Raw genomic sequence first — 26,897 nt, 5'->3', positions numbered from 1 at the left:
AGGCTGTGGATATGAAAAGCTACAGGCAGTCCAGAAATGACCAGACAAGTTCACAGAAGACAAAATTAATCCCAAAGGGGTGCAGCTTCTGCTGGCTCATAATGACTCTGAAGCAGCTGAGGTAGGCCAGTATGATGCCATGCTGGCCACATGCTCCTGGCTGGCCCCCGCGGAGGACAGGACTGAAGGTTAGACAAGACCCTTGGACTGACTCAGTAAAGGTCTTTCCTTGTGGTGTGTTCCACAGGCTGTTTTTGAGGATGAGAGCAGCTCTTGGCTTTGCAATCTGGCTGTGGATTGCTCTGAATACAAGCAGCACTCTGCTTTTCTCATCTTCCTCTGCCATCTAATCCAAGTTCCCCCATCCTTCTTGCTGTGTCTTTTCCTACACTTTTCATGGGAGTAGGAGCAGTTCTTGAACCATCACACACACAAGCATTACAGCTATCCCACGCCAAGCCTGGTACAGTAGCACACACCCTGTGTCCTCTCTAGTGAAACCTTGGCTAGGCTGGCTTGCAGCCCTCTGCACGTGAGGGCACGCAGCAACTCTTCTGCCCCATGCTGCATGGAATGGTTTGCCTGCAGGAGTGTTAGGGACTAGGTGAAATTACTGATGTCCCACATTGAAGGGTTTTGCCACCCCTTCTGCATCTTCACTCAGAAATATGTGGAAGTTCTCCCAGAAGTGTTAGGGGGGACTCCTGGAGCCTGTCTCTGTCAGGTTGTTGTTCTGGGCTGTTGCACACAGGCAGGTGGCAGGAGCAGTGAGGCAGTGAGGCAGTGAGGCATCACTGCGGCATGGCTGTTTTTCTCCATCGCTAAATTTAAGGATGCAGCTAGGCTTACACTGTCTTGGGGACAGGGGTGGGATGGGGGCTGCACATGGTCCCCTTCAGCCATGTGAGAACTACATCTCTCTACATGTTGGCCAAGGCTACCTTGTGGCATGGCACCAATGCAGATCACCCAGGCTGAACATGTGGCACCAATAAAGCCTTGGAAACACAGGATACAGTGTCCCATGCGCTTGCGTTGCAGCACAATCAGGCACCATGGCAGGGCTCCAGCTGCCTCTGCATCAGGTGTGCAAATGTCTCACATTTGGAGAAAGGAAGAGCAGTGCAGTTGTTCTGCCCTTGACAGCTTTCAGTCTGCCCCTTCTTGATTTGCTTAATGGGATGGGACTCGGTCAGCATTTAGGGTCTGGGGCGCCTTAGGGGTTTGGCTGTGAAATTCTGCCAGATATTCATATTAGCTCATCAGCATCAGAAATCCAATTTCCTCCCTTTCAAAGCTGTTGCGTGGTCACGGACTTGACAGCGCTGCCCAATTGCCGGGGTGACGCGGGGGGGATGAATAGCCCGGGAAATTGTAGCAAATTCCCAGAGCACAGGCTCAAGGTCACTGAAGCGGGAGACCGCAGGGACAGCCCCGAAGCTCTCGGTGCCAGCGGGGAGGGAGCAGGGCTGGGCAGCCGGGGGTCTTTCAGGGGGCGCTTTCTGCCCGGCTCCACCCGCGGGGGCGGCTCCGCGCGGCCGCCGCCAGAGGGCGCCAGAGACCGCGGGCTGGCCCGCTGCTGCTGCTGCGGGAGCGGGATGGCGAGGGGATGTGACACGGCGGCTGCGGGAGCGGGATGGCGAGGGGATGTGACACGGCGGCTGCGGGAGCGGGATGGCGAGGGGATGTGACACGGCGGCTACGGGAGCGGGATGGCGAGGGGATGTGACACGGCGGCTGCGGGAGCGGGATGGCGAGGGGATGTGACACGGCGGCTACGGGAGCGGGATGGCGAGGGGATGTGACACGGCGGCTACGGGAGCGGGATGGCGAGGGGATGTGACACGGCGGCTGCGGGAGCGGGATGGCGAGGGGATGTGACACGGCGGCTACGGGAGCGGGATGGCGAGGGGATGTGACACGGCGGCTGCGGGAGCGGGATGGCGAGGGGATGTGTGGGGATGGCGAGGGGGCTACAGGGCGAGGAGTTTGCGAGGGGCCTGTGCGCTGGGGGCTGCAGGGATGGGGGCTTGTGGGGGGGTCTGTGCGCTCGGAGGCTGCACACCTGGGGGAGCTGTGCCCACGCGTGCCTGTCCACATGTGTACGTCCCGCCGTGCAGCAAGGTGGGCGCGCTAGGGGAGTGCAGGTGGGGGGTGTGCATTCAGGTGTGCGGGTTCTGCAGCACACCATAGCCGCTGTGGGGGCTGCCACTGTCCCTCCAGCGTGGGCGCTCACCCGTGGCCGTGTGGGTGCCTCAGTGCCCACGGCAGTGGCGTGCACAGCACACAGCAGCAGCTGCTGGTGCACGCATATGGAGAAGTCATAATGCAAACATGGGCTGGCACAGCCTGAGGTGTGCCTGGAAAGGGAGGGTGACAGTGATAGAATGAATTGAAAACAGATGCTATTTCCTGCAGAAAATCTCAAAGACAAGCATTTTACTTTCTTCCAGTACTTTTTGCTTTCTTTCTTATTACACTTGAGCAGCTGTTGTCCCCCAAAACATTATTTCGTGAGAGAATTATAACCTTCCCATATTTTTACCGTACTTGTGACAGTAAATGTAGCACCCACAGCATGTACTTTAGCTAGCTGTGCTGTAAAACCCAGAGATTCCATGTGGCCCCCAGGGTTATGTGTGGAGGCCACACTGGATCCCAGTGCTCTCAGTCAGCCTAACACAGTGCCCAACACCTGCTGGTGAGAACAGCTGCTGGTGTTAGCCTGCGGTGTGGCACAGAAGATGAGCAGGACTGTGCCTGGAGAAATTTCTGCAGCCAGCTCCGCCATCTGACTGGGACACTCAGGGAGCCACGAGAACATGTATTATTTTTCATCTCTGGAGATGGGAGTTTTGGCTTTTCAGATGCCCTCAAACTTAGACACACAAGCTCGAGCAGAACAGAAGCTGGTGTGACCCTCTCCCAAGTCCTCCATCACACCACATGTCTTTGTGTGTCCTCTCTTACACCTAGACATTGCAGAGGCTCATCTCTTCACCACACTACTACCATGCCATGCCTCTGCCCCCAGTCCAAACCAAGCTCACGAACTCTGATCCATGCATTTAGATGCATTAAGGCAGCAGTACCCAGCCAAGGCCAACTGTCCCCTTGCCTCTGCTGTGCTGGGTGTACAGTGCTTGCCACCATGGGTGCAAATGTCCTTGCTCTGGTTGCAAGGACACCCTAGAAAAGTGGCACAGAGAAGGAATGGTTGTCACGAGTATGTTACGTACATGTCCTTGTATGTGTTAAAACAAATAGTATTTAAGCCAGATAGTAAAAATGTGGTGGCTGAAATTTTTTTGTGGGCAACACACCCTGCCTGGTGTGCTCTTGTTTATTTGCTGGGCCAGAGGAGTCATGTTTTGTGCCAAAAGGGGATGCAAAAGGTCCCAAACAGCTTCCACACCATTACTTGACTGCGAGAGATGCTTTTTCTGAAACGTAGGTGAGGTAGCGGTAGCAGCTGAACTGAAACTTGTTCCTGAGTTTAGGGGAGGAAATAAAAGGAGTAAAAAACCCAGTGTTGTAGGATTTGTGTGACAAGCCACAATAGTTGCACAGGGACTAGCTGAAAAAAAAAAAAAACATAGATGGTACATAAATTTTCCACACAAATCAGCACATACTGACTTAATAATGAAAGAATAGAACTGGGGCACAAACAGCTACTCTAGTCAGATACCTTAGGAAGAAATCAGACAAATGAAAGTGCAACAGAATTTGAGGGATTCTAGAGACATCCCTCTTGGATCTGCTCCCTTTTAGTCATCAGCTTGAGTTTAATACTGACTGTGCTTCTGAGCAAGCCTGTGGCCCCTTTGCTCCACCCAGGAGAGCAGGGCTCTTCACCTCTGCAGGTTGTGAGGGAGCAGTTGTACTTCAGTCTCATGGAACTCTCCTGAACAGGGCCTTTTTAAATATTTTCTTTTTTGCTCCCCTCTGCCATCAGAAACAGCTTTTCTTGGTAGCAAGCACGACTTCTTTCTTCCACAGCAGGATCAGTTCCAACATAAAACCTCATCTCCATCTCCACACTCCAGCACCTTACAGGCACATATACGTATAAATGTACACGTACGTGTGTGTGCATGCATACATACAAGAGCACTTTGTGTGCACATACACATGGTGAGCCTGCATTTACAGACCCACAGCCACGCGCACCTCCCTGACCAGTTATAAAGAAAAGGCTGCCAAGGCTTAGGATTGCAGGGTGATTTTAAAACAGCATCACTGCTGTTAAAGCCATGCAGAAAAGGGAACCCATAAATGAGAGGATGAATGAGAAGATGTCAGGGGTGTTAGTGCTTAATATTCCCAGAGCGAGGCTGCATTATTTGTTGCTGCAGCAGCACGCTCCTCCCTGCCCCCTCTGACGGAGCCTGCGGATGTGCACACATGCAACTTCATTTCCCACTCTCATGAAAAATCAACCTCCCTGGTATACACTGCACCCTCACCCCATAGGTCGTGCTGCAGGGCTGTAAGTGCCACAGCAAAGCCTTCCTCCACCCCGATTCAGAAACAAATCATAATGGTGCAGCCCTGGGAGGGAGGGGAGGTGTCTGCTGGTTGGGCCCATGTTTTATTGATCGGATCACAGCGATGAATCAGCTCCTGTGGAGCTGCTGTCTGCCTGCAGACAGGTACTGGCCACAGGTGCAGAATTACGAGTCCCGGCATCTCAGGGCCACCACTGCGAAGGCGGCGGAGTGGACAGGTGTGGAGGTGGTGACCAGGGGCTGCATCTGCAAAGGGGTGAACCATATCCCTGCACTGAAAGGCCAGCAGCTTCCAGCTGGAGGCACAGCAAGGGCTGGGAGGTGGCCAGCAGCCAGGGTTTAGCCTTCCCACTTGCTTCAGGTCCTGTTCCTCCAGTGTGGGTGTTGTTTAGGGAGAGCCACATGCCATTGGAGTGTTGGGCTGAGGGAAGGAGAATGCTGATGAGCTGGCAGGCAGCAGCCTGTTGCTGGGCTGGACGGAGGTTCACCAAGGTGGGAAGGCGGCTGTGCCCTGCAGCCCAAACCCACCACTGCAGGTGCAGCCTGGGACTGAAGCGCTGTGTTCCTGTGTCACCTCCATCTCACTCAGCCTCGTATAATCTTGTCTTCTTTTCTCTCCCTTCTCACACCCTGCAGGACCCGGCACAGGGAGAGTAGACAACGGCTCCATGAGTTTGGCCGTCCCACTGTGGCTTCTGGCAGCATCCCTTCTCTGCCTACTCAGCAAATGTTAATACAAATCAGAATTAAAATAATAATATTAATAATAATTAAAAAAACAACACAACAACAGCAACAACACACAAAACAAAATGCGTTATACAGGAGACAGAGCGAAGAGAGGGGAGAGAGAAAAAAGAGGGGGGGAGAGAGAGAGACGACTGTTTCTTTCACAACTTTTGTGTGTTCAGGAGCGAAGAGGGGGGAGAGGAAAAATTACAGCAAAGAAGACTCAGCAACATTTAATCCAAAACCTGAAAAGCCGGCTCTCAAGTCATCGACTGCCTAGGAGGCAACACGAAGCAAGAAAGAGAACGGGGCACCAGCAAGGATTGTGTTGCCAGAGGATGCTGCAATGTAAACAATCCAACAAAACCTGCAAAGCCAATCAAAAAGAAGATCCCTTTTCTTTTCTCTCCTCCTTCCTCTTTTCCATACTCCCTCACTTTCCTTCCTTCCTCCTCTTTCTTTCTTTTGCAGAAAGAGGTCTTTGCTTCGGTGTCTATAGCCATTAAACTTTTTGGATGCCCTGGGTCATTTTGTGAGCTAATGCTCAGCCAGTTCATACTTTTAAAAACAAATTTAAAAAAAAAAAAAAAAAAAGAGATAAAAGAAAAAAAATAGCAGCCACAAACCAGAGCACGTCACCTGAAGCTCTCTGCACACTGGTGTCCGGTGAAGAACCCCTTCCTCTCTTCACTTCACCCTGCGCTCATGTGCACCTAGCCCTTGCTAAACACCTTTTTCCTGTCCCCTCCTTCATGCAACATCACCCCCACAGGCCTAATTTAAAGCTGTGTCAACTCTACTGAAAGCCTATTTTTTTTTTCCTTTTAAAATCCTCTTCCTCCCCTCCCCCCACTTCAACCAGGTGTCTTTCTCTTTCTCCTGTGTATGCCTGTGTGCGTGTGTGCATGCATGTGTGGCTCTTGCTCCGTCTTCCCTCTTTCTCTCTTTCTCTTGCTCTCTCTAAGCATGCAAAATGACCAGTCCATGTGTACATATGCTCATCCTGTTGTAGATAATGTCCTAGTGTGAGACAAGATGCAGAGAGATCACTTAGGCAGAGAAGAGGGATGAGGAGAGAGGGGCAGCTGCAAAACAGGTTCACATTGTGTCCCCTCTCCTGTGTCCTCACCAGCTTTTTGTCTTCTGGCCACCTTGCTTGCAAGAGTCAGTCTGCACTGTTGTCTGGGCTTTTTCTCCTCTCCTACTTCCAGCCTGTTTGGCTCTTAGCCCCCAAGTACCAGCGTAGCAGCTCTTGCTATGCATGAGTGCTTGCACACGTGCATGGGGGTGTGCAATCATGTGCAATTATCCAAGCAAGCAGAAGAAACCAGGACTGGCCTACAACACTATGGACTGAAGAGTGCAGTCACAATTCCTCCTGGGGATGGGAGGCTGGGCCGGTGGGATGTGAGTGAAGAGACCTTGGACGTCACCAAGCAGCCATTCCTTTTAGATACAGTGTGCATAGGAATGATACCTCAACATGAAAACCACAATCTGGTCATTCCAAATGATTTTGGTAGACATGCAAAAATAGAGCCAATACCCTTTTCTGTTGCTTTGTTGGTTTTGTTCTTACTGTCCTCCCCAGTATAAAAGGAAATGTAGGCTGTGTAAGGGTGAGTGTGTGCGTGCGTGTGTGTGTGTGCTGTATATCACTGCTATTACAAAATGCACTGCAAATTCCACATTTGAAAGAAATTGGGTCAGAAAATGTCCAGGATCTGTGAATGTAAGAAATAAAACAAATGTCAGGTCCAAAATCCTGGGCTTACAAAGAAGGAGCTTAAAATGATGCAGTGAAGGAGTGGGCAGTACAATTTCCCCTGCTCTTCTCTTATCTCAAGGGTGCTGGTTTGTTTGGAGAGTGCCCCACACTTCCCATGTGGCAGAATCACATACAGAGGTGCCAACAAGAGAGGCTTTAGTGGTTCCCAAATGAGGAGGCAAGAAAAAGCTGTGAGAAACAGGACTGAGAAAATGCTAGGTGGTGCAGACCAGCACAAGGTCTGCTGCAAAAGCCGGAGTGAGCAGGGGCTGTAGTGCCTGTGTGTGGGTGGGGGCAGTGGGGAGAAGAAGACTCCTGTGTCCCCTGGCACATCACAAGTCATAGTACCCACCAGCAGCAAAGTTGATAAAACACAGGTCTTATCAGGTAGGCCTTTTTTGGAGAGAGGGATGGGCAGGGGAGAGCTTGATTTAGCCCAGTGAAGTCAAGTGACCATCCCACGACAGTACAGTGTTTTACAGGTGCTCAGCCACTCAGCTTTCAAGCAGCAGCCAGTTTGCTCCTCTGTGTTTGCCCTGGGCACCAGGGCAGTGGCAGTACCAGCTGTGCTCACATGCAGGCAAGGGGGAAACAGCTTGGCCTTGCAGTGTGCAGGAGGGGATACCCGCCAGGTGTCCCCTGACAGGAAAGAAAGTGGGAATTGCTGCCTGTGAGCCCATCCCCACCTTTGTGTAGGTGGGGCACAGTCTGGTGAGGCTTCTGCCTTGCATTGCAGCACTGCCAGCGCTGCTGAGCTCAGCTGTTCCAAGAAGCAGCAGGCATGCAATTAAGCAGGCAGTCAAGGGCTCCTCCCAGGCAGCCAGAAGTGCAAGGAAATTTATTGAAGAGACACATGAGAAGCTGAAGTTTGAGCACTGCAGGAGCTGCTGTGGGATTGGATGGTGGTAATTTATGCTCCTCCAGACCCCAAAGCCATACCTGGGAGAGGATGCAAGTTGCAAGTGGGCAACCAGTGCTTGAAATCCACCCAAGGCATCCAGGGATGGCTCCCTTCCTCCAAAATAGGGCAGTCATTGATGGGACTTGGGCATTTCCTTTGGACACTGGTGTGTGTCAGCCGACAAAAAAAAATGCCCTGCATCCTTCAGCATTCAGACATCCCAGTCCTCGTGCCTAACCTTCAGGAGGGCCATCTAATTCAGAGTCTTAGTAACAAGTCCAGATTTTCTACTGCAGCAGGCCTCCTCTTTCCCCTGGTACAGCCATGAGCTGATCCTGGTCCTAGAAGCCAGGTCTGGGAGCTGCACCCTTTCCTGCACACCGGCACGAAGGAAAACACCACAGTGCTCTTTCTCAGGGCTGTACCTATGCCAGGATTTATTTGTTGAAAAGGTGGGCAGCCTGCAATATCTTGCTGTGACAGGCTGCTCCTAAGGGCTGAATCAAGCCCACTTTAGGTTCTTTGATGTCAACCCGATTGCTATGGTAGCACCTGTCCCATGTGTTCTCTGCATGTGTTTTTGTCACCATGGGGTCACTCCTAGGCAGTGGGGTCACGCACATCAGACTCGTACGGTGTAGTGGCGGTCATCGAGTCCCAACACCTCATTATCTCACGTCTGTTGTGGTTCAAAGGAGTTTTGAAAGGATGTTTTTATAGATGTCGAGGCAAATGGTTAAAAGAGAGATATCTCACTAAAAGCAGGGCATCAGTTTTTTGAAGCCATCTGCCCATTAGTGGGGGAAATGGTCCCAGCCCCAGTGCTAGGATCTGGTCTTTCCTGCAGGTCCTGGACAGATCTTTGCCTCTGTTGCATGACTGTGGAACAGGGTGAAAGCCAGTGAATTGCAGACCTTTCTGAGAAAAGCCACCAACACCAAGTATGCCTGTTGTCTGTAGAAGTGCTGGGAACCCTTCTCCTGGCAATGTCTGTTCCTAGGGAAATTGTGGGTAGGTTGGAGCTTGATTTTCTCCAAGAGTCTAATCCTTTGAGCTGCAGTATGCCTCACAGGGTGCTGTAAAAATCCCCCTGTTTCTCCTGAATTCAAGCTGAACTCAAGCTCTCCTGAACTTTGAGGGACTGCTCAAAGCACCTGTTGAGAGGTGAGCCCAGATAAATATAGGAAACACAGGCAAGGTCTAATGATTTTCCCATTCTTTCTCCCCTCCATCCTCTGATGGAGATGTTGCAAAGGCTTTTCTTGTGTCTCAGGCCCTTCTCTCTGAAAGTCCTTCTCCTAATCATCTCTTCGCCATTTGCATTGCTATCTTTCCCATCACCTCCCAAAAAGCTGTGTTCTTGCTTCCTGCTGCCTCTCAGCTGGTTGGGGACCAGGGAAGGTGGATGTTTGGAATGGGACACCAGTTCCTTGAGCTTGTCAGTGTAATTGTGTTTGATTGATGGAGATTTAACATTTAGTGTTATAAAAAGATATGAACAAAATAGGAAAAAAAAAAGTATTTCTTCTACTGGTTTGTAAATATTACAAGAGTTACAAGAGATGTCTGGTAATGTCAAAGCAGAGGAACAAAAACTTAGATTTCATATATGGCCCCATAATTGCTAGCAGATTTCTAACCCTTTTCGGATGACCGAGAGGAGGGGTGAAGGCAAGTCTTTCTGAAAGGAACTGGGCAGGGGAAATGCAGCCACCCCAAGCCACATGAACTCCATGCATGATTGTAGCATGTTGCTTGGAGTGTGTGCCTGGTCAGATGGAAAACGAAGCAAACACCTGTCTCTGAACGGCTGGGAAGGGCAATGTGGGATGCTCCAGCCGGCCGACACCTGTATCTTGGCAGTTGTGTTCATTTCTGTTTGTTTGCAGCCCCACACTCGAGAGCTCGTTGCTCAGTGATGCACCCTCTCCTCCCCCCCCATATCCGCTTTCTTCACCAGTGAAGTTGTGTCGCCCCATGCTAACCCCGAGTGCATGTGAATGTGCCATTCATGGAGATCTCATTGGTGACATGCATTGTGTCAAGAGTTAGTCTTTGTCTGCACATCTTTCTCACACCACTGACTGTTCACCACTTGGACAGATCGCTCGTGCACTGCTGCTTGACCCACTTTTGGTCAAAGAACATCCAAGCCCCACCAGCTCTTCTTAGTTCCAGGTGCATCCAGACCATGCCCCCAGGCCACCTGTCTGAGCAACACCATTCTGAAAGTCCAAGTACACAGCATGGACAAAACCACCATCAAAAGCCATGTGGTCTCCAGGCTGAGTAGAAGCTACACATCTGGAAGGAATGTGGGGGAGCAGCAGAAAGCCCTGATGAAACAAGACAATTTGGAAAGTCGGAGGAGTTATGCTAGAATCCTTCACAGACCCACCAGCAGATGATATTTCAGCTCAGTTTTTGTGTAGTGTTTCATCACTTTGCCCTTCCCTGGTGAGGGAATCTACGGGCACAGGGAAACACCTCTTCTCCTCCCAACCCCTCACACCTCTGCTTCCTCTCCTCCAAGCAGACTGACCTGCAGCCCAAATCATCATGGTGCTTGATGTGATGTAGCAACTAACATGGGGGGCTGACCAAGACAGTATGACAGAGGAGGTGCCAGGGGGGTGAGCAGTTCTCTCTCTATCTCTCTCTCTCTCTCTCTATCTCTCTCTCTCTCTCTCTCTCTCTCTCTCTCTCTCTCTCTCCCTCTCTCTCTCCCCCCACTAATGGTGCACAATCTTACTGCTTCTCTGACTCAAGGACACAAAACTTCTTGAGTTAGGGATGCTGGGAGCAAACTATCTTATGGGAAGAGCAAAACTTGAGGCAGGGAAGTGATGGAGAAGCTGGATGGTAATTTCCAAGCTGTGATGCCGGTGGAAAAGGGTAGGGATGAGTGCTGTCCATCATCCATGCGCAGAACTCTCAGGTTCACCAGCGAGGAGACCATGGCCTCTCAATGCTAATCTTAGAGTGGCTTCATTTCCAGTGGGATGCCCAGAAGATGATTTTTTTTAATTGCATGACTGCTGACTAAGAGTTGTGTCGCACCACTAAAATCTTTCACTTTTCCTTCTTGTAACTTGCTAGAACAGTGATCGGGCAGCTCCCACAGCCCTCAGAATTTTGCCTAATGGTTGGCCTCCATTAGGGCAACATATGGTGCTTGCTGGTTGGTTCACTTGCTGTAACAGGGAGCAGAACTCATCTTGGTGAGAGCACGTCGGTATGGTCCTCTGTACCTCTGTGGGTCAAGGTGATAGAGTGAGGCAAGGAGATCTCCAAGGCAGGACTCGGGCAAGAGGAGCAGCTCTCCTAATTAGCCCAGGCAGGCATTTACTGCAGGCTTGGGTTAGCTGGTGCCACAGCAACTCAGATGGCCCTGCAAGCCTTGTAGAAGTAGAGAAGGAGGGGGCAGTGACAGGGGGACATGACTGCAGCACAGGTGGTGGGGGCTGCATGAGCAGCAGGGCTTCTTGGGCAGCGCAACTGGGGAAGGGGCAGAAATTGCAGCCCAGGTGGGCCCTTCTTTCCCTGCCTGTCCTCATGGTGCATAAGGAGCTCCCTCCTGGCCTCCCGGGGCATGCTCACCATGCACCAAAATGGGCCTCAGTGAGTAAAGCAGTGTGGCACCACGGTGGCTCCAGCCGTGTCCTGAGGAAAGGCGTGTGGATGTTTCTGTACGTAACAGAGGGGTCATGGGTGGAGACGAGGAGCAAGGCCTACCTAGGAGCCAGCCAGTGGGGAGAGCACGTCCCAGGTGGGGCTGTCCTTCTCCAGAATTGTGACATTTGCTCCCCATTCGGCCACACACAGGCTCATACGCACACGCCCGCCAGCTCCACGGCACACATGCTACAGGAGTGCTCCTGGGGTGCTCTCCTTCCCCACACCCTCCATCACGCACACCCAGGCAGGCGCTCAGGCACCTGCTGCTGACCGTGGCTCTGTCTGTTACACACACCTACATTATGACCTCCTGAAGAGCAAGGAGAAGGCATGGGCATGCCTGTGCCTGTGCCTGCAGGAGCACACGTGTGTGCCATGAAAGGGAGGAGGGGGCACAGAGCAGAAACTTGCCTCCACAGTGCCACCTCCCAAAATCATTCAACCTTCCCAGCTGGAGCCAAGATTTATCCTCTAGGCCTTGAGAATGAAGTCCAGTCCCTTCTTCTTGCTACACAGTGGGGTGGTTAGAACTCTCCTCATTAACAGTGTTATATACATATAAATATATATATATATCTATATCTTTATATATATTTTTCCCCAGCACTGTAGACATGAGCTGAACTTCTCTTTAATGAAACGAGAAAATGGCCATTTTATTTTTTGCCATTGTTTTGGTTTTGAAACTAGCTCTGTGAAAGAAAATTTTAAAAACGCAAGTGTGTGTGTAAAAGAACCAATCAAAAAATTAAACAACCCAACAAATAAATGAACAAAACCCAGTGATGGAATAAAAAAAAAAAAGCTTTTTATTTTTTCTTTTCTCAATGTATTTAACTTCTGTTATCTCGTTTCTGTTTCTTTACATGTATGAATGCTCTGCTCTTCTGTGATCTTAAAAAAAATACAAAAAAATACAAAAATTAAATAAACATGAAAAGGAAGTAATGTTTCTTCATTTCCCCTCCCTTCCTTGCATACTCTGGCTTGTCTCCTCTCTGATCATGTCTAGTGATGACTTTCCAGCCCACAGGGGGAATGTGGGCCAAGATACCCCTTTCCTTACCTTCCTTGGAAGGGCAAGGAGGTCCAGGGATGCAAGTGGGGCAGGGGCCAGTGGCTTGGGACTGAGGGTGTTGTTTCACCACAAGCAGTCTGACCCCTTCAGTGAAGTGCCTGACAATGAAGAGAGCAGGCTGGCTGGATATAGATGTGACATGGGGCTGCCAGGAGGAGATGTCATAGACAAAACTGCAGTGCACTTGCCTTCAGCTTCTTGTTTGGTTTGGGGTTTTTTTTAGTTAGTTAAATTGCATGATTTTATGTGTGCACAGATAGAGGTTGGGATTGAGGCTGCAGTCCCAGGAGGGGAAGAACAAGGAAGCTGATGGAAGAAATGAGCTGAGGCTGAGCTGCTTAGGTGAGCACAGGACAGGAGCACCAAAAGACAGAGCATGATGGTGGAAATGGTGGAGAGAAAGAAGGGGAGTGGTGGGGAAGGAAGCAGGAACTGCTGGCCAGAAAACAGCAAGATGTAGCACTGGAGAGGCCAAGTTTTATGACAAGGAGGGAGTGGGGAAGCAGGGGAATGGAGAGGGCACGGGGCTTGGAATGAGAGCTGCCACGACAAGGGGAAGAGGGGCAGGAGTCTTGTGCCATGGTCACAAGCAGGCATGAAAGGAAAAGGTAAGAAGAGAGCCAGAGGAAGAGGGCAGCAGAGTAGCCTGGGCAAGTTCACAAGCAAACACAGCCAAAGGGGTGGAGAAACCAAGAAGCAGAAAAAATCTGGTCAAAGGAGAAAGCAGCACCAGGGCAATTTTAATGTGAGGGTTGGACAACCCAGGACATCTACAGACAAATTACTATAATAGGGATGTGTCATGTAAATGCCACCCAACTGTCACAGCCTGGCATCACTGTCCTTTTCCCAGTGGAAGAATGTCTATTTCCTGGTAGCCCCCAAGGACACACCAAACTGTGCTACTGCACAGGGCAGCATGTGCCTGCACCCAACACCAGGGCAGCAGCACAAGGCTACACATGGCCAGGCTCAGCCTGGGCTGCAGGAGAGCCTGGCTGCAGCTCTGAAAGAGAGTTGGTCTCATCCTCACTCACTGCTGGAGCATGAAAAACCAAGGCTTCTTATTTCTGGGTCTGCTCTGCGCACACCTATGCCTTCACTGCCTCTGTGTCACCTTCCACTGTCTCTCCTGTTGCCTATTTACAGTCCATTGGGGCAGAGACTTGAGACTTGCATACAAAGCAGGGGTATTTTCTGTGAAAAGTTATAGCTAATTTTGTTTCTGGAACATAACACATAGAACAGCATAAGCCTGGTTTCCAGTAGAGTACAGACTTTTCTTAAATTGTATGAATTTAAATAAAACCAGAGCTGTCAAAAGCTCAGCACAAACAGTGGGCTGAGCAGAGATACCTCACTGAGCACGAGGTGCAAGCAGGATGGTGAACATGCGTAGCACTTACCACACCTTTACTATTTGAGACTGAAGAGAAGCGATGGGTTATGAACCTTCTGCCATCACCATTGTTCCCTTACATGGTGCTGGGAGAGCCAGGAAGTGCAGCATGGAGGATCACAGCAGAGCTGGTGGGGAGAGTGCCAGGGCAGGGAGTACCTCTGTGCTCTGTGTATATTAAGGTCGGTACTGAGCTTTACTGGCTGGTCACTGAGGTGGAAACAGGCTAGGTTTGTGGTGCTATAAACGAATGACAACAGCACTACCAGGTCTTCACCTCCGTGTGTGTGCCCTGAACACACCTGAAAAAGCTGCCTTTGCCTTTTAACCTCCAGCACCTTAAAGCTGAGGCTAAAAAGACAAGATAAACCCTGGCAAGAACAACTCCTCTTTTCATTAACATTTTAAATGGTTATTTTTAATGGTACATTTAACTAACACTAAGTTATCCATGGGAAGAGAATTTGGCTGTTAACACTGGCATCTGCTTAACAAACAAGCTTTGCATTTGGTGAGGCGAAACACCAATAGTATTCCTTGCTAACAGCAGACTCATTAACATTAATTCCTGCTTTTACCACCATGAAGAGCTTTTTGTATCTGTAAGAGCAATTATTAGATGTACCCCATTCTCCCTGCAAAATGTACACAGGAAATTATCAGCAGTGATGCAGACCTACCGGTAAATGAGGATCTGAATTCTTAGCATTTACCATAACTCAAAATTTCCAGAAGAGTAAGAGAAGTGATGAGATGTTCTGAGGACTGTGCTCTTCATCTTTCCTCATGGAGGAACTTGAACTATGTTCAAGCACTGCTAAATTGCACTTGGAAATTTGTTAAGGGTTATGGTACTCAAAGGCTATGGGAAAATGTGCGTACATAAAAATATCTTGCAATTCAGCCAAGACTGGCATTTTCTATCCAAAGCAGGCATTGTCAAAATGGGCAAAGAGCCAGATTTATAGAGATAAACTGCTATGGATAAAACTCCAGAACTTAAGGTGCAGCCTCACCAGTGCCAAGTACAGGGGGACAATCACTGCCCTGGTCCTGATGGCCACACTATTGCTGACAAAGGCCAGGATGCCCTTGGCCTTCGTGGCCATAGAGAAACAAGCTGGCTCATGTTCAGCCACTGTCAACCAGCACCCCCAGGTCCTTCTCTGTGGGACAGCTTTCCAGCCACTCTTCCCCCAGTCCAGTTTCACTGCATTTGTTGTGACTCAAAGGCACGACTCAGAACTTTGCCTCACTGAATCTCATGCTGTTGGTCTCAGCCCATCAATCCAGCCTGACCAGAATTTCTCTGCAGAGCTTCCTCCTCTCCAGCAGACCAACACTGCCCTACTTAGTGTCATCTGCAAACTGACTGAGAGCAAGTTGAGCTTTCATCCGAGAGCTGGAAACTGCATTGATTTCCAGGAAGTATCTGTACCTAACACCTTTTTATTGGTCTGTTGTCTGTGTTATGAACCCTCTCCACAGATGGCAGGTGTGGTATCTGTAAAAACTTGAGAACACATTGGAGACTATGAGCTTTACACATTGCTTTCTGATATTTAATACTTTCAGAGTATATGTTTTGTAGAACATTTACTGCTTCCTCTTCAAAAGTGTCACCTTCCCAGTTCAGCTTAAAAATGATGCATTGACCAGGAAACTAGAGGAATGAATGTTTGAACCATTATCACAAAGAGGAAGGCTAATGAAATGCATAATAGAATTGTCACACATTCCAATAAACTTGACAATAAATCTGATTTTAGATCTTTTAAAATATTACAAATAATAATATTACAAATTATTACAAACTGCTAACCAGGAATAATGTTACTCTGCTAGTAGAAAGCTACTCCAAAATTTTTTACAGGGCTGGAGGGCAGCAAGGCTTGGTTTGGCAATCACACCTCAGTATTGATCTGCTGCTGCCCCATTTTGGATCTTGATGCTTTTATTCAGGTCTGTGTCCAGGATTCTAGGGTTGCAGTCCCCTTAGATCTGAGTTGACAGGATGCAGTACTAGCAGTAGGAGTCACTGGTAGAAGTGGATGATCCCACCTTCTTCTGCCAGCTCAGCACGTGAATTTGAGTTTTCCATCTCTTGAAGCCCAGCCTCCCAGGCTGTTTCCTTAGCTTGCAACCCATTTTGCAACCCAGTCCTCCCAGATGGAGAAATCGCTCCTGTATCTGAGCCCCTTGAGAATGCCACACAGACAGAGGGTCAGTGAGTATGCACAAGGCATTAGACACAAGTGTAGGAATACAGCAGAGCTTCAGTCCCTCACAGAGCACTTGGCTCCCAGTCCTGGCACTGTATTCCTGTAGGGAATATATTGTTGTCTGGATGTGGCTTCAGATGGCACAAGTTGTGGGAAACAGGCACTGAGCAGTCATCCAGAGCACACGTGAGCCACTGGCAAGCTTGAGCTAAGACTATGCATCCTGTTTGAAATGTAGTTTGGGAAGCCTGCTCAAATAAAGGCTGCCTTGCCTGCCTGTGGGTCCATCATCCATTGTAGAGTGGCCTAAGAACTTCCAGCCATGTAAAACCTCTCCCAAAAGTCTCACTGGCTGCTGACTTTACCAGTTTGCATAACGGAGCCAAGACAAGCCCTTTCCCAGCACCTGTGCCTGTGTGTTGGTCATCTGTCTAGTGAAGGGAGGGATGGGCTCTCCACATCTTTCTGTGGACAGTTCTTTATTCAGCCTGAAATTCCTCCCACCACAGAGCCTCGCGCACCTTCCACACAGCCTCCTGCCTCTGATCAAAGCTCTTCCCCACGGCACAGCAGTGAAGATGTGCAGAGGTTCATTGCTGGAGGCAGCTGCTGATGACAGCCCCTGCTACATGCTGGTCCCTCTCATTTCGTGGCAGAGCAGGAGTGCTGCTGCCATTCCCACCCGCAGCACGCAGCGGGAATGAGCACAGGGCCATGCTCTTGAACAATCTGCTCTTGCTGCTGGTGGCACAGAGCTCTTCTTCGAGGCTTTTCTGGGGCAGCTGTTGGCACAGCAGAGCTGCTGACAGGCATCAGAGCAAGCCTCCCATGCTGCAGGATGGGGCTGCAGCTGATACAGCCCTTGTACCCAGCACAAGGTGCAGTGTGTGCTCTCTTAGGGGGGCAGATCAGGCACCAGAGCCCAGGCTTTCACTGCCAAGTGACCCGGCAGCAAGCGGGCTGTGCAAGCACAGTCTGGGGCTGCTGTCTGCTTGAGGATGATATAGTGGGGCATCTCCCTAGGGAGATGCACGTCTTGGAGTCATCGAGGACCAGAGGGCTGTGTAAAAGTCGTGAGGATTTGTGCTGCTGGCTGCAGAGACAGATCCACTCCCTGTGGGCTGAGGTGAGCACTCTCTGTGAGCTGGCAGCTGGAAACCAGCTCTTGACTCCAAGCAAACCTCAATCTGCTTGAGGGCAAAGACCTCAAGAATCTCAGTGGACATTTTCAATGCTGTCCAAACCCTTCCTCTTCTACTTGTTACCCCCATTACTAATTGAAATGGAAATATAGGAAGATATCAAACATCTCTTGCAAGGGGCTGAAACACTTGCAGATAAAAGTTTGCAAGTGCTCTAAAGCACCTCTCTGGCCCCTGTCCCAGGACACTACCCCAGGCAGCAATGTGTCTTTGGGAACAGTAGGGATGGGGCATCCAGAGGCAGATCGACCAGACTAACAGCATCTGATTGCCACTGAGTGATAGCTGAGTTAACAAACCAAGAGCTATTAACGAGAATGACTGAAGAAAGGAGGGGCGGGGGAAGCACTGGAGGCACTTTGTGCCTCTAATGATGGCTTTGATGTGGCAAATGAGGGAAAATTAGCACCAGACAGACAAATGGAAACTCATTTCAAGAGGCACCAAATGAGACAAAATTGCAAAGAGAAGCTCAGAAGATTGATTCCATAGCAATGAAACTTTGTCTCCCATGGAGTCCAGTGTTCTCATTCACTCCCTTGCTCACTGTCTGTACTCTGGGAGCTCTCCCTTCATGCCCTTTTAGTGATTCCCCCTTGCTCTTATATAAATACTAAAGCTGCGAAAACAGTTATTCAGAGCAGGAGTGTGAATTTGCTTTGATGCTATCCTCCCTCCCACCTTTTTACATTTGTGTCTGCAGCAGTTTTTTACTGCATTGAAGGTGAACAGGAGCAGGAGCTGATCACTACTCTGGTAGCCAAAATCTGTTGTGTTCAGCTTCGCACAGCAGCCTGAGAAACTAGGATGGTCTGATCACAGCTAAGGTCAGGGAGGTTTGGCTTGGGACACAAGGAGAATGGCTGTGTGAGGTGGTTTTCCTTGTATACCAGAAGGAACAGGCCCCTTCCTCAGTCACTTGAGCTATTTAAATAAATGAATTGCTGAACTCTGTTCATCTCCAAAGCACTGGCAATGCCATTGCATTCTTTTGCTTTGAGTCCGTGAGATGTGGTTGTTTGGTAGTCTTCTATGCTCTTTCCTTAAGAGACAAAAGCTTGTCAAGGGTGTGAAGAGGTGCATGTCATGAGGAGGGAGCCCATGCACTGCCCTGTGCCTCCTTCCGCATCTGGTACTGACTCCAGGGTCATCTGTGAACAAGGAACAAGGCTTGATAGCCAGGCCAGGGTCTTGTGTTCAGTTGAGGCAACGCAGTAATTTAGGGAGTGGAAAGTCTACAGCCTGGGACTCTCACTGTGGCAGCAGTTTCTGTCCAGTCCTTACAAATGGTAGGGATTCATACCAAAGGTAGACTCGTACCTGCCTAAAGTCCTTATTGACACCTTCTGAGCTAACTGTGCCAGACTTGACTCACTGCCCTGGATTAAGTCTCACTTTGAAAGTTTGGCACCAGCTTGGAGTGAGAGGTTACTCAATGGTGAATCAGGCACGAATGTTTGGGGTCTTTTGCCTTATATGCTCATTACCAATGTGTGTGGATCACTCTAAGAGGAAGAGCACAGGGACACTATTTGTGCTCACCATCATCTCTGTCGTGTGAAAAGGTCTCTGTCATTACTGTGCAATTTTGATTCTCAGCACAGACACCTTTTTTAAGGACCAGGCACCCATGTGGTGAAAACCAGCACTGACGTACCAACACCAGTGAGTCTGCTGGGCTGGCCAGTGAGCTCCTCTCCCATGGAAGAGTTATTAGACATAGAACCCATCAAACAGAAGGGATTCACCTGTGTCACATAATGATGGGCCTCTGTGCTTGACACATGTCACAGAGGCAAAGGAGAGGTGTGAGATCTATGCTGGAAACTTGAAGTCCCTCTGTTCTAAAATGACAATCTTACCTCAGAAACTTAATTTGCAGCCCTAAATAGCTGAGCTGCCCTTTGCATGGCAGCCCTTGAGAAAGGCTGTCTGGGCTGTCATTGATCTGTGCACACCCCGCGTTTGCAGTGGGTGCTGGGCTCACTGGTCCCTCTGATGCTGGTTGTACATCTACATCCCTCCAATGCCAGCAAATGACCATGGGCAAACCCATCAGAGGCGTGGGCAATGGATGAGTCTCACCCAGTGACTGGCAGGTACCAGGCTGCTTTAGTAACTTCCTTTTAATGAGTAAATTACCAAATCAAAGCCAGCCTCCAGATACTTTGCAAATAAAGACTAAAGAAGTGTTTGACAGGTGCTCAGCTCCCTTCTTCTCTACTCTTGTCCTCTTGCTTCTCTGTTTTCTAAATCTCCTTCCCACCTTTATTGGCACAAGGTGTGGTTATTTTCCTTGCTGGGTTAGTGTTTGTCTCTTCTCTTTCTGTTTCTCATGCATGAGTTTGTCAAGCAAGCACAAGCCATTTGGCCCACATTGATTATTCATGAAGGTGGGAACCTTTTATCTCGACTGCTTAGTAACTCAACGCTAGTGTAGAGATAGGCTGCCTGCAAGCAGCTGCACATCTTGCAGGAGCTGGGAGACAGGGAAGGAGGCTGAGGTGTTTCAGTATCTGATAGGAAGGGCATGGATAAGGGAGACAAATAGGGCTGAACCCACTCTGAAGAGTGATTTATCTATAATGCCACCAGAAAGTAGAGGTAAAATGAGACCTTTGGGATTTGATAGTCCTTTGTGTTCACCTTGCAGAGTTCCTAAGAAAATATCAGTAAAAAATGAGGCCCATTATTATAAATTCCAAAAACAAGGGATGAAATTTTCAGGAATGAGTGTGAAGAGAACATGGCACCTCTGCTTTTGTATCCACAGATGCCTCACTGTTGCCTGGGTGTCAGCTGCACAGTCTGAATTCTGTGAGTGAGGGCAGAGCCAAAAAGAACAAAAGATTTCCAGTTCAAGCCAGGCTTAGTGGGAGAGGTGTTGCAACCCTCTGGTGAGACTGCATACTGTGATTTCTGCAAACCAGGCAAGTCAGGCACTTGTAATGGGTCACTAGGATGTGGTCAGGTGGAAACAGAAAATGTGTTTGCCGCCTCAGCCCCCACCCTTTCCTAGCCCATCTTTTTGTGTTTTCTCTGTTTTCATTGCCTATCTACTCACAGTGCACTCAACTAGTCCGGAAGGTGGGGAAGAAATACATCTGGCCAAATGTTCACAAAGACATTTGCAGAGGATCACCCATATGAAATGTGCTGTTGGGAAGATCCAGTCTCAGGATCCAACATACAAATACAAGGCTGGCAGCCTGGAAAGGTGTTGTCGCTTTCCTGTATGCATAAGTATGCAGGAAGGCAGATTCATTGTGTGTAGGAAAGCGCTCTAGAGCAAAACAAATAGATCAACACCAAAGGACAGGAGCTGAACTGTTTTATGAATGGAGATGCTATTAGAGTGCACTGCAAACAGGATAATGGAATATCAGCTAAAATTTCATTTTACTTTTACTACTAAATCAAAATCCTCCACAGAGTTTAATATAGTTCTCCTAAAAATTTCCTGTCACTTCTGCTCTTCCCTTCATCCAGCAACAGCTGAATATGTCAGATTCCAATCTGTCCCATGCTTATGAAAAAAGTGTTGTATGGAAAAAATATTTTATGGGAACATAAATTTAAATGCTGCTCCAGCATCAGTGCCTTTCAGACAGAACATGTTACGGGAGCTTAGTTTGAGGTGACCAGCCAGAATAGAGTATAGGTAATGTGAGGAAAGGAGGAGGGCACTCTGTTCCCTTCTTTATCTGCCTGTTGTCAGGATGTGCCAGGATATTCTCTAGTGGGATGAAAATGGGACAAGGGCAGGGCATATCTGGAAGGCATCTGCAGTCAGCCAAGTGAGTACACACGTGCACCATGGATCCTGATCCTCATTTAGCAAAGCACAGGTCCCAAGGATCCCCGCCATCCTTTACGGCTCTCTCCACCACAAGCAGAGCAGCAGGCATAGCTGTTGAGGGAGGCTGATGTCTGTGGCAGGGACACAGTGAGCTCTCAGAGCCAGCTGTGAGAGGAGGAAGCTCAGCTCTTGGGGGCCCTCTCAACTGAGCCAATACCCAAATGCAGGCAACATGAGCGGGTTCTGCTTTTCACCCAACCTCTGAGCAAGGCTTTCTGTGAGGCTGGCTGAACAGAAGGCAAATCAAATTTTCCCCTCCAGCAGTCTCGGTGGCAGCAGAAAGCAGGGCTGAGCTGATCTGAGCAGTGCAGGGATGCTTTGCTGTGGCTGCCATGCAGCCTGCAGAGCTCTCTGGCTGCCCCATCCCCAAAACCTGCTGCTGCCCCTGACTCCCCTATTCCCCAGCAGGGAGCAAGACGTGCACCCCCAGTCACTGATTCAGCAGTGCTTTGCCTTCCCTCTGTCAAGGCCTCCTAAAATCCTCATTTTCCTTTCCTATTAGACCAGCTAGTGTGTCACCACGTGGCAAAGGCTGCCCAGTCCAGGTGGCTTTGTCACTGTATTGCCAGTTGAATGGCAGTGGCATTTAAACCTGGATATTAACAGAAGTGTAAGGGGTGACTGGCTGTGCCCATGTGTGCCAGGGCTCTGGGCACAGCTCAGCTGGCACAGAGCAGCTGACTGAGCTCAAAAGGTGTTTCTAGTTTAAAATTTGATCTTACAATCTGGCTGGGGATGAATGTAAAGAAAGTCCTACCCTACATTTGCAGAATTTTCTGTGACAAGTGTATTCCGAGCCGCAAGGACAGGATGCGCTATTTAGGGAAAGGCAGAGGCAGGCAGCACGCCATGCGGGAACGTGCTCTCCCCAGGCATTCCACTTAGCGGAGCGCTCACCTACAGACACGCCCCCTGAGAAACCTCTTCCCTGGTGGGTGTTTTGCTTACACGGGCATTCCCCTGAGATCGTCCCTGGAGACAGTTTTAGCCTGAGAGGAGAGCTGTCTTCATGGCATGTATTTTTAACAAGTCTTAAAGGTATGTGTTATTCCCATCCCCTTCCCTGCAGAATAAATACTTCGGGGCAGAGCAGTTACTGATCTGATCTGATCTGCCCGAAATCCTGAGAGATTAGTTCAGTTGTGTGTTCTGTCACAGCCTCTTCCCACGCCCCTGGGCAAGCGGCAGAGCCCTGCTGCCCAACCAGGAGGAAGGTGCCACGAAATGTCTGGAGGGTCTAAGCCTTCACACAGCCCTTTGTTGTCATAATTATCCTTCCTACGGTGCTCCAGGGGTTGTGCAGATAACACTGATAAGAGTACTGACAGCTCCCAAGTGCAGGGTGATAGGAATGCTGTGATGCCAAGGCTGGCGGACTTCTGAGGTCTGGGGACATCACCAACAACAGGAGACAATCCTTAGGTCCTGGTAATACTAACACCAATCCTGAACAGCTAGAGCTTGCCAGTGGGCACCCAAATGCTGCTGAAGCATCTTATTTACTTGTGAGGGCAACCAAGAGCCAAGTGCCTGTGTGAGCAAAGGCCTAACATACACAGGGTCTTGAATAGCTGATGAATTGCAATGTGGAAGATTGGGCAAAACTGTTAAAATTTTCCATTATGAACAGAGAAGAAAAGCCCCATCTCCTTGAGTAAACATGCCTCAGTGGAGAATTGAACCTGTGTTTGTGAACTCCCCCCTTGCTTCAGATCAAAATGTTGGTTTGATGATGCCTCTCTGACACCAGGATTTGTATTTTATATTAAAATTTCTTGCCATGTGATGACAAGCACAGTAGAGACAGAAGAGGGTTCCCTGGTTCTGGGCTCTGTGGTCCCCAACCTCCACAAAAAGGCAGTAAATTATTAAAGTCACATTGAAGTGTGACCTTAATAGTCCTAAATGCTTCCAGTGTGTATGACAGTGTGATAGGATCATCATGTGGGTTTTGCTAGTACAGTGCCACAGGGAAGGAAATGAAGTCAACTACAGTTGTCTGAAGAGTCCAAACCTTGTCAGACTCACAGATGGTAACTACAGACTGATGAGGGGAAGCCTGAATCTTTCTTCTGTCTGTGCTTAGCGCCTCTGTGAAAATCACCTGGGGGGTTACATGAGGGATTGTTTGCTGATTGATTGGGGCTTATAGAAAGTGCACTGACTAAAAGTGAAGATGTGACCATGATCTTTGTAGATGACCATAGCCTCAGTCCAGGAGATTCTTCAGAAAAGTTTAGAAGAGCCATGAATGGTGCCCTTCCTTACAGGAAGTACACTTTGCTGCCTCAGAAAGTGCTTTCTTTTCTTACCTCAGCAGTGTGTTTTCTGACTGCTTCAACTAGACCAAGCAATCCTTCATTTCTTTAGAAAGTGCCTATCTGCTGAGTACCCAGATGTGCCAGGATGCAACCCATGGATGGCAAAACTTCATAGTTTCACAGTTTTTGGTACTTGATTCTTGATTTTTGTCTTTTCCACAGAGACAGTTAATAGCCAGTCTATGGACCTGGCATGTTTAGATTTCTGATCTGGCCTGGTTAAAACTGGGATCGTTCACATCTCTGTCCTGCGTGGAGAGACTGCTGCAAAAAAATCAGAGGTAGCCAAGTCTCACCCTGAGACACTCTCAGTGTCTGCTCATGGCCTGCTGCTGATTTACGAATGTCTCTCTTCTCTCTTGGAAACAAATAAATAATCAGAGAACCCAGCAACTCAGATGTGAGGGTCCAAACTCTTGATCAGGAGCCGTGTGTGGCAGTGGAGGAAAAACATGCAGCCTCATTCATGGATATGCTGCGTGGAGCTGCTCTGGAAGAGCCTGTGGGTGTTTGCTGAATGCTTCGTAATTAAGCTGATTCTGGGCATGCTGATTATAATTTCAGGGAGATGTGGAACATCCTGCAAATACTTGCATAAACATCTGATTCCCAGGACACACGCAAGCAGGCGTCTGTATGTGTGTATGGGAGGGAAGGGGAAGCAGCCTGACTAGTGAGTGCTTTGAGAGCAAGAATAAATAGGTGCTGTTGCATCTGTGAGATTGTTTTGGTTTTTAATCCAGTGGGGAGGAACCACAGGAAATGGTACATTTATAATCTTGCCTTCTGTCTCTGTCAGCCAGAGTGAACAACTCATTAGGATGCAGATTTTGCTCTTTTTGTTCATCAAAGCAATAATGCAGTGAGAAGCCAAGTGGACTTGGAAGCCCATTGTTGAGCGTCTCTTGTACTTTTTGCAGGGATAGCCCTGGTGGAGGACCACTCTGTTTTCCTAGAGCACTATCCACGTTCTACTCCATGTTGTCCATAGAGTCCTTGATAAAAATTTTCTTAAGACTTTAAACTGCATGGTTTAGGACTGTGACTGCTGCAAAAAACGTTTGACTCTGGAGCAAAGTTGTGAGAGTTGCACCTGTCCCCACCCCCAAAATCATAGAATCATAGAATGTTTTGGGGTGGAAGGCGCCTTAAAGATCATCTAGTACCAACCCCCCCTGCCATGAGCAGGGACATCTTTCTCTAGAATCCTAGAGATACTTGGCTGTAGACTTTGGTGGGGGTATATCAGTTAGACTATTAGAGCCCTAGTTTAGTACCTAACAGGTCTGGAAAATTCTCTGAGATCCCACCTGCCCCGATCTTTTAGTGACATTTCATACATCATAAAGAGCGCAATTGCACCATTTATTACACCCTTTCTCCAAACTTCCCAGCAGGATCCTTGCTGTGCCAAGTACTGCAGACTGCATGGGGCATCCATAATCCAGCTTCTGTGCTTCTGTGCTGTCTTATGGAAGCTCTGGACTTTCCCTGTATCCTAGCACAGCATTAGTGCTGTGGTGAGAAGGGAACTAATTGCCTCCAGGCATTTTTGTCAGCCTGTGCCATTCTTACAGAGCTCTTGGCCTTGCACATTATGAAGACAGCCAGGGAGACAGACGTGGGTGTATCTGTGTGACAGAGGTGGGGGCAGCAGCTCCAGACAGCGCTCTGCTTAATTGGTTTCCTTCCTTTCCCACTGTATTAATCACCTCCCTGTGCATGCTGCCCAGGGCTCATTTCCAGTCATTTTGCAGGCCTAGTGAGAGGGCCATGGAGCAGCCCAGTAATGGATTGCATCTCAGCAGTCCCTGGGCAGAGGCACAGGTCCCTTTTTCTGTCTCACTGGCTCCAGAGCAGCCTACTTTCCACCCAGGCCTTCTTCGATGCTCGTTAATGGAGAAGGAGGTGAGCATGAAATGGACTGCTAAAACCTATGAATATTTCAGAGGAAAAAGTCAAGGGACTCCATTAAATCCTGTTCAGTTTCTGCAAATGGAGCTGGGGGGCGGGTGTGCTGCTTAATGAGAAACTCCAGCACCGTATGACCGCATGATGCTTCCCAAAGCCTCCCTTCTGCAGCGTCCCCATAGAGTCACCCAACACTGCTGCCATCCTGTCCTTTCCCAGACAAGTCAAACATCTCTGCTGTCAGCTGTGTCTCCTGCAGCCTCAGCCTGCCCCGACATACTCCCCCGATATTTACCACCCAGTTGTCCTCAGATGTATCTCTTCCCCCTCACACTCATAGCTTGAGGGATCCCCCTGAGCTGCCCAGCATCCCAATGTCCTACAGCAGCCCACAAGCCATCAGCACACTGTTTACCTTCCCAGAATTTCCAGCATCCTTCCCAGCTCACCTGCTGTCTTCCCCCAGCCCCTTCCAAGTCCCCATCCTCATCACAGCCTCCTCCAGACAGCTGCTGCCCCCCCCCCCAGCAGCAAACAGCGAGCGGCGGCAGCTTTCAGAGTAACAGACAGAGCCTGACAGCCCCATATGTTTCAACAGAGACAGTTCCTCCCTCTAATGGGCCCAGAGGAGGGAGGCTTTCAAAGGATTCAGCATGGAAGTGACAGGCTGGAAAGTCTTATTAATGGCCTGTGCGCCAGCAAGGGGCCGCAAGCAGAGCGTGCCAGCAGCCCAGAGGCCATGGCCAGGCAGAGCCAGCCCTACCCAGCCACCAGCACCCTGCTACAGCCCATACCCTGGGGCGAGCCATACCCTTCCCTGGGTTGGTGATTGGCCTTTGGCCTTTGGCTTTTTCCTAGAGACCAGTCAGGATGTGAAGTCTTCCCAGACCATGGACTCTGCATTGCACCCTGTTCTCCCAGCCCTGACTGCCAAATGTGCCCTGTGGAGTGTTTAGCACTAGGCTTGACTGTCATGCATGGAGAAGAGCCTGGGGGAGACAACCCACAGCTGTAGGTCTTCTCTCTCTTTGCTACTGTGAAGCAGTGGGGTCAAGGAAGACAAAGTGATAGCATGCAGGAACTGCTCACCCTTCTGCTGGGTGCTGGCATTCAAACAGGAATTGTCTTCTGGTCTTTAAGGGGCTCCTAAAGAAGGTGATGTCATCACTCACAGAGCTGCCCGTCAGAGATATTTTCTCCAGGAACATTGGTCTTCCACATCCAAAAGCTCAAGATGTCTCTGCTGTTAGACACTAGCACCCCCTTAGGCCACCAGGAAGTGTGGCAGTTTCTTAGCTTTCACTCTGGTTTTCCTAAA

General features: G+C 49.3%; 1 protein-coding gene across 5 annotated transcripts in view; it reads left to right on the top strand.

Moving 5' to 3' along the window:
* LOC119707283 (limbic system associated membrane protein) overlaps positions 1-12,531 on the top strand; it is a 998,862-nt gene extending 986,331 nt beyond the window's left edge. For all 5 annotated transcript variants that reach the window (XM_038152399.1, XM_038152024.1, XM_038152213.1 and 2 more), the window contains one exon: positions 5,148-12,531. In XM_038152399.1, the coding sequence (XP_038008327.1) occupies positions 5,148-5,245 (98 nt within the window). In that variant the 3' untranslated portion in view covers positions 5,246-12,531. The remainder of the gene's footprint in view (positions 1-5,147) is intronic.
* Positions 12,532-26,897: the final 14,366 nt, after the last annotated feature.

This window comes from Motacilla alba, chromosome 1, assembly GCF_015832195.1.
Source record: "Motacilla alba alba isolate MOTALB_02 chromosome 1, Motacilla_alba_V1.0_pri, whole genome shotgun sequence".
NCBI lineage: Eukaryota > Metazoa > Chordata > Aves > Passeriformes > Motacillidae > Motacilla > Motacilla alba.
Note: the sequence above shows the minus strand (reverse complement) of the source record. Positions and strands in the feature narration are given on the sequence as shown.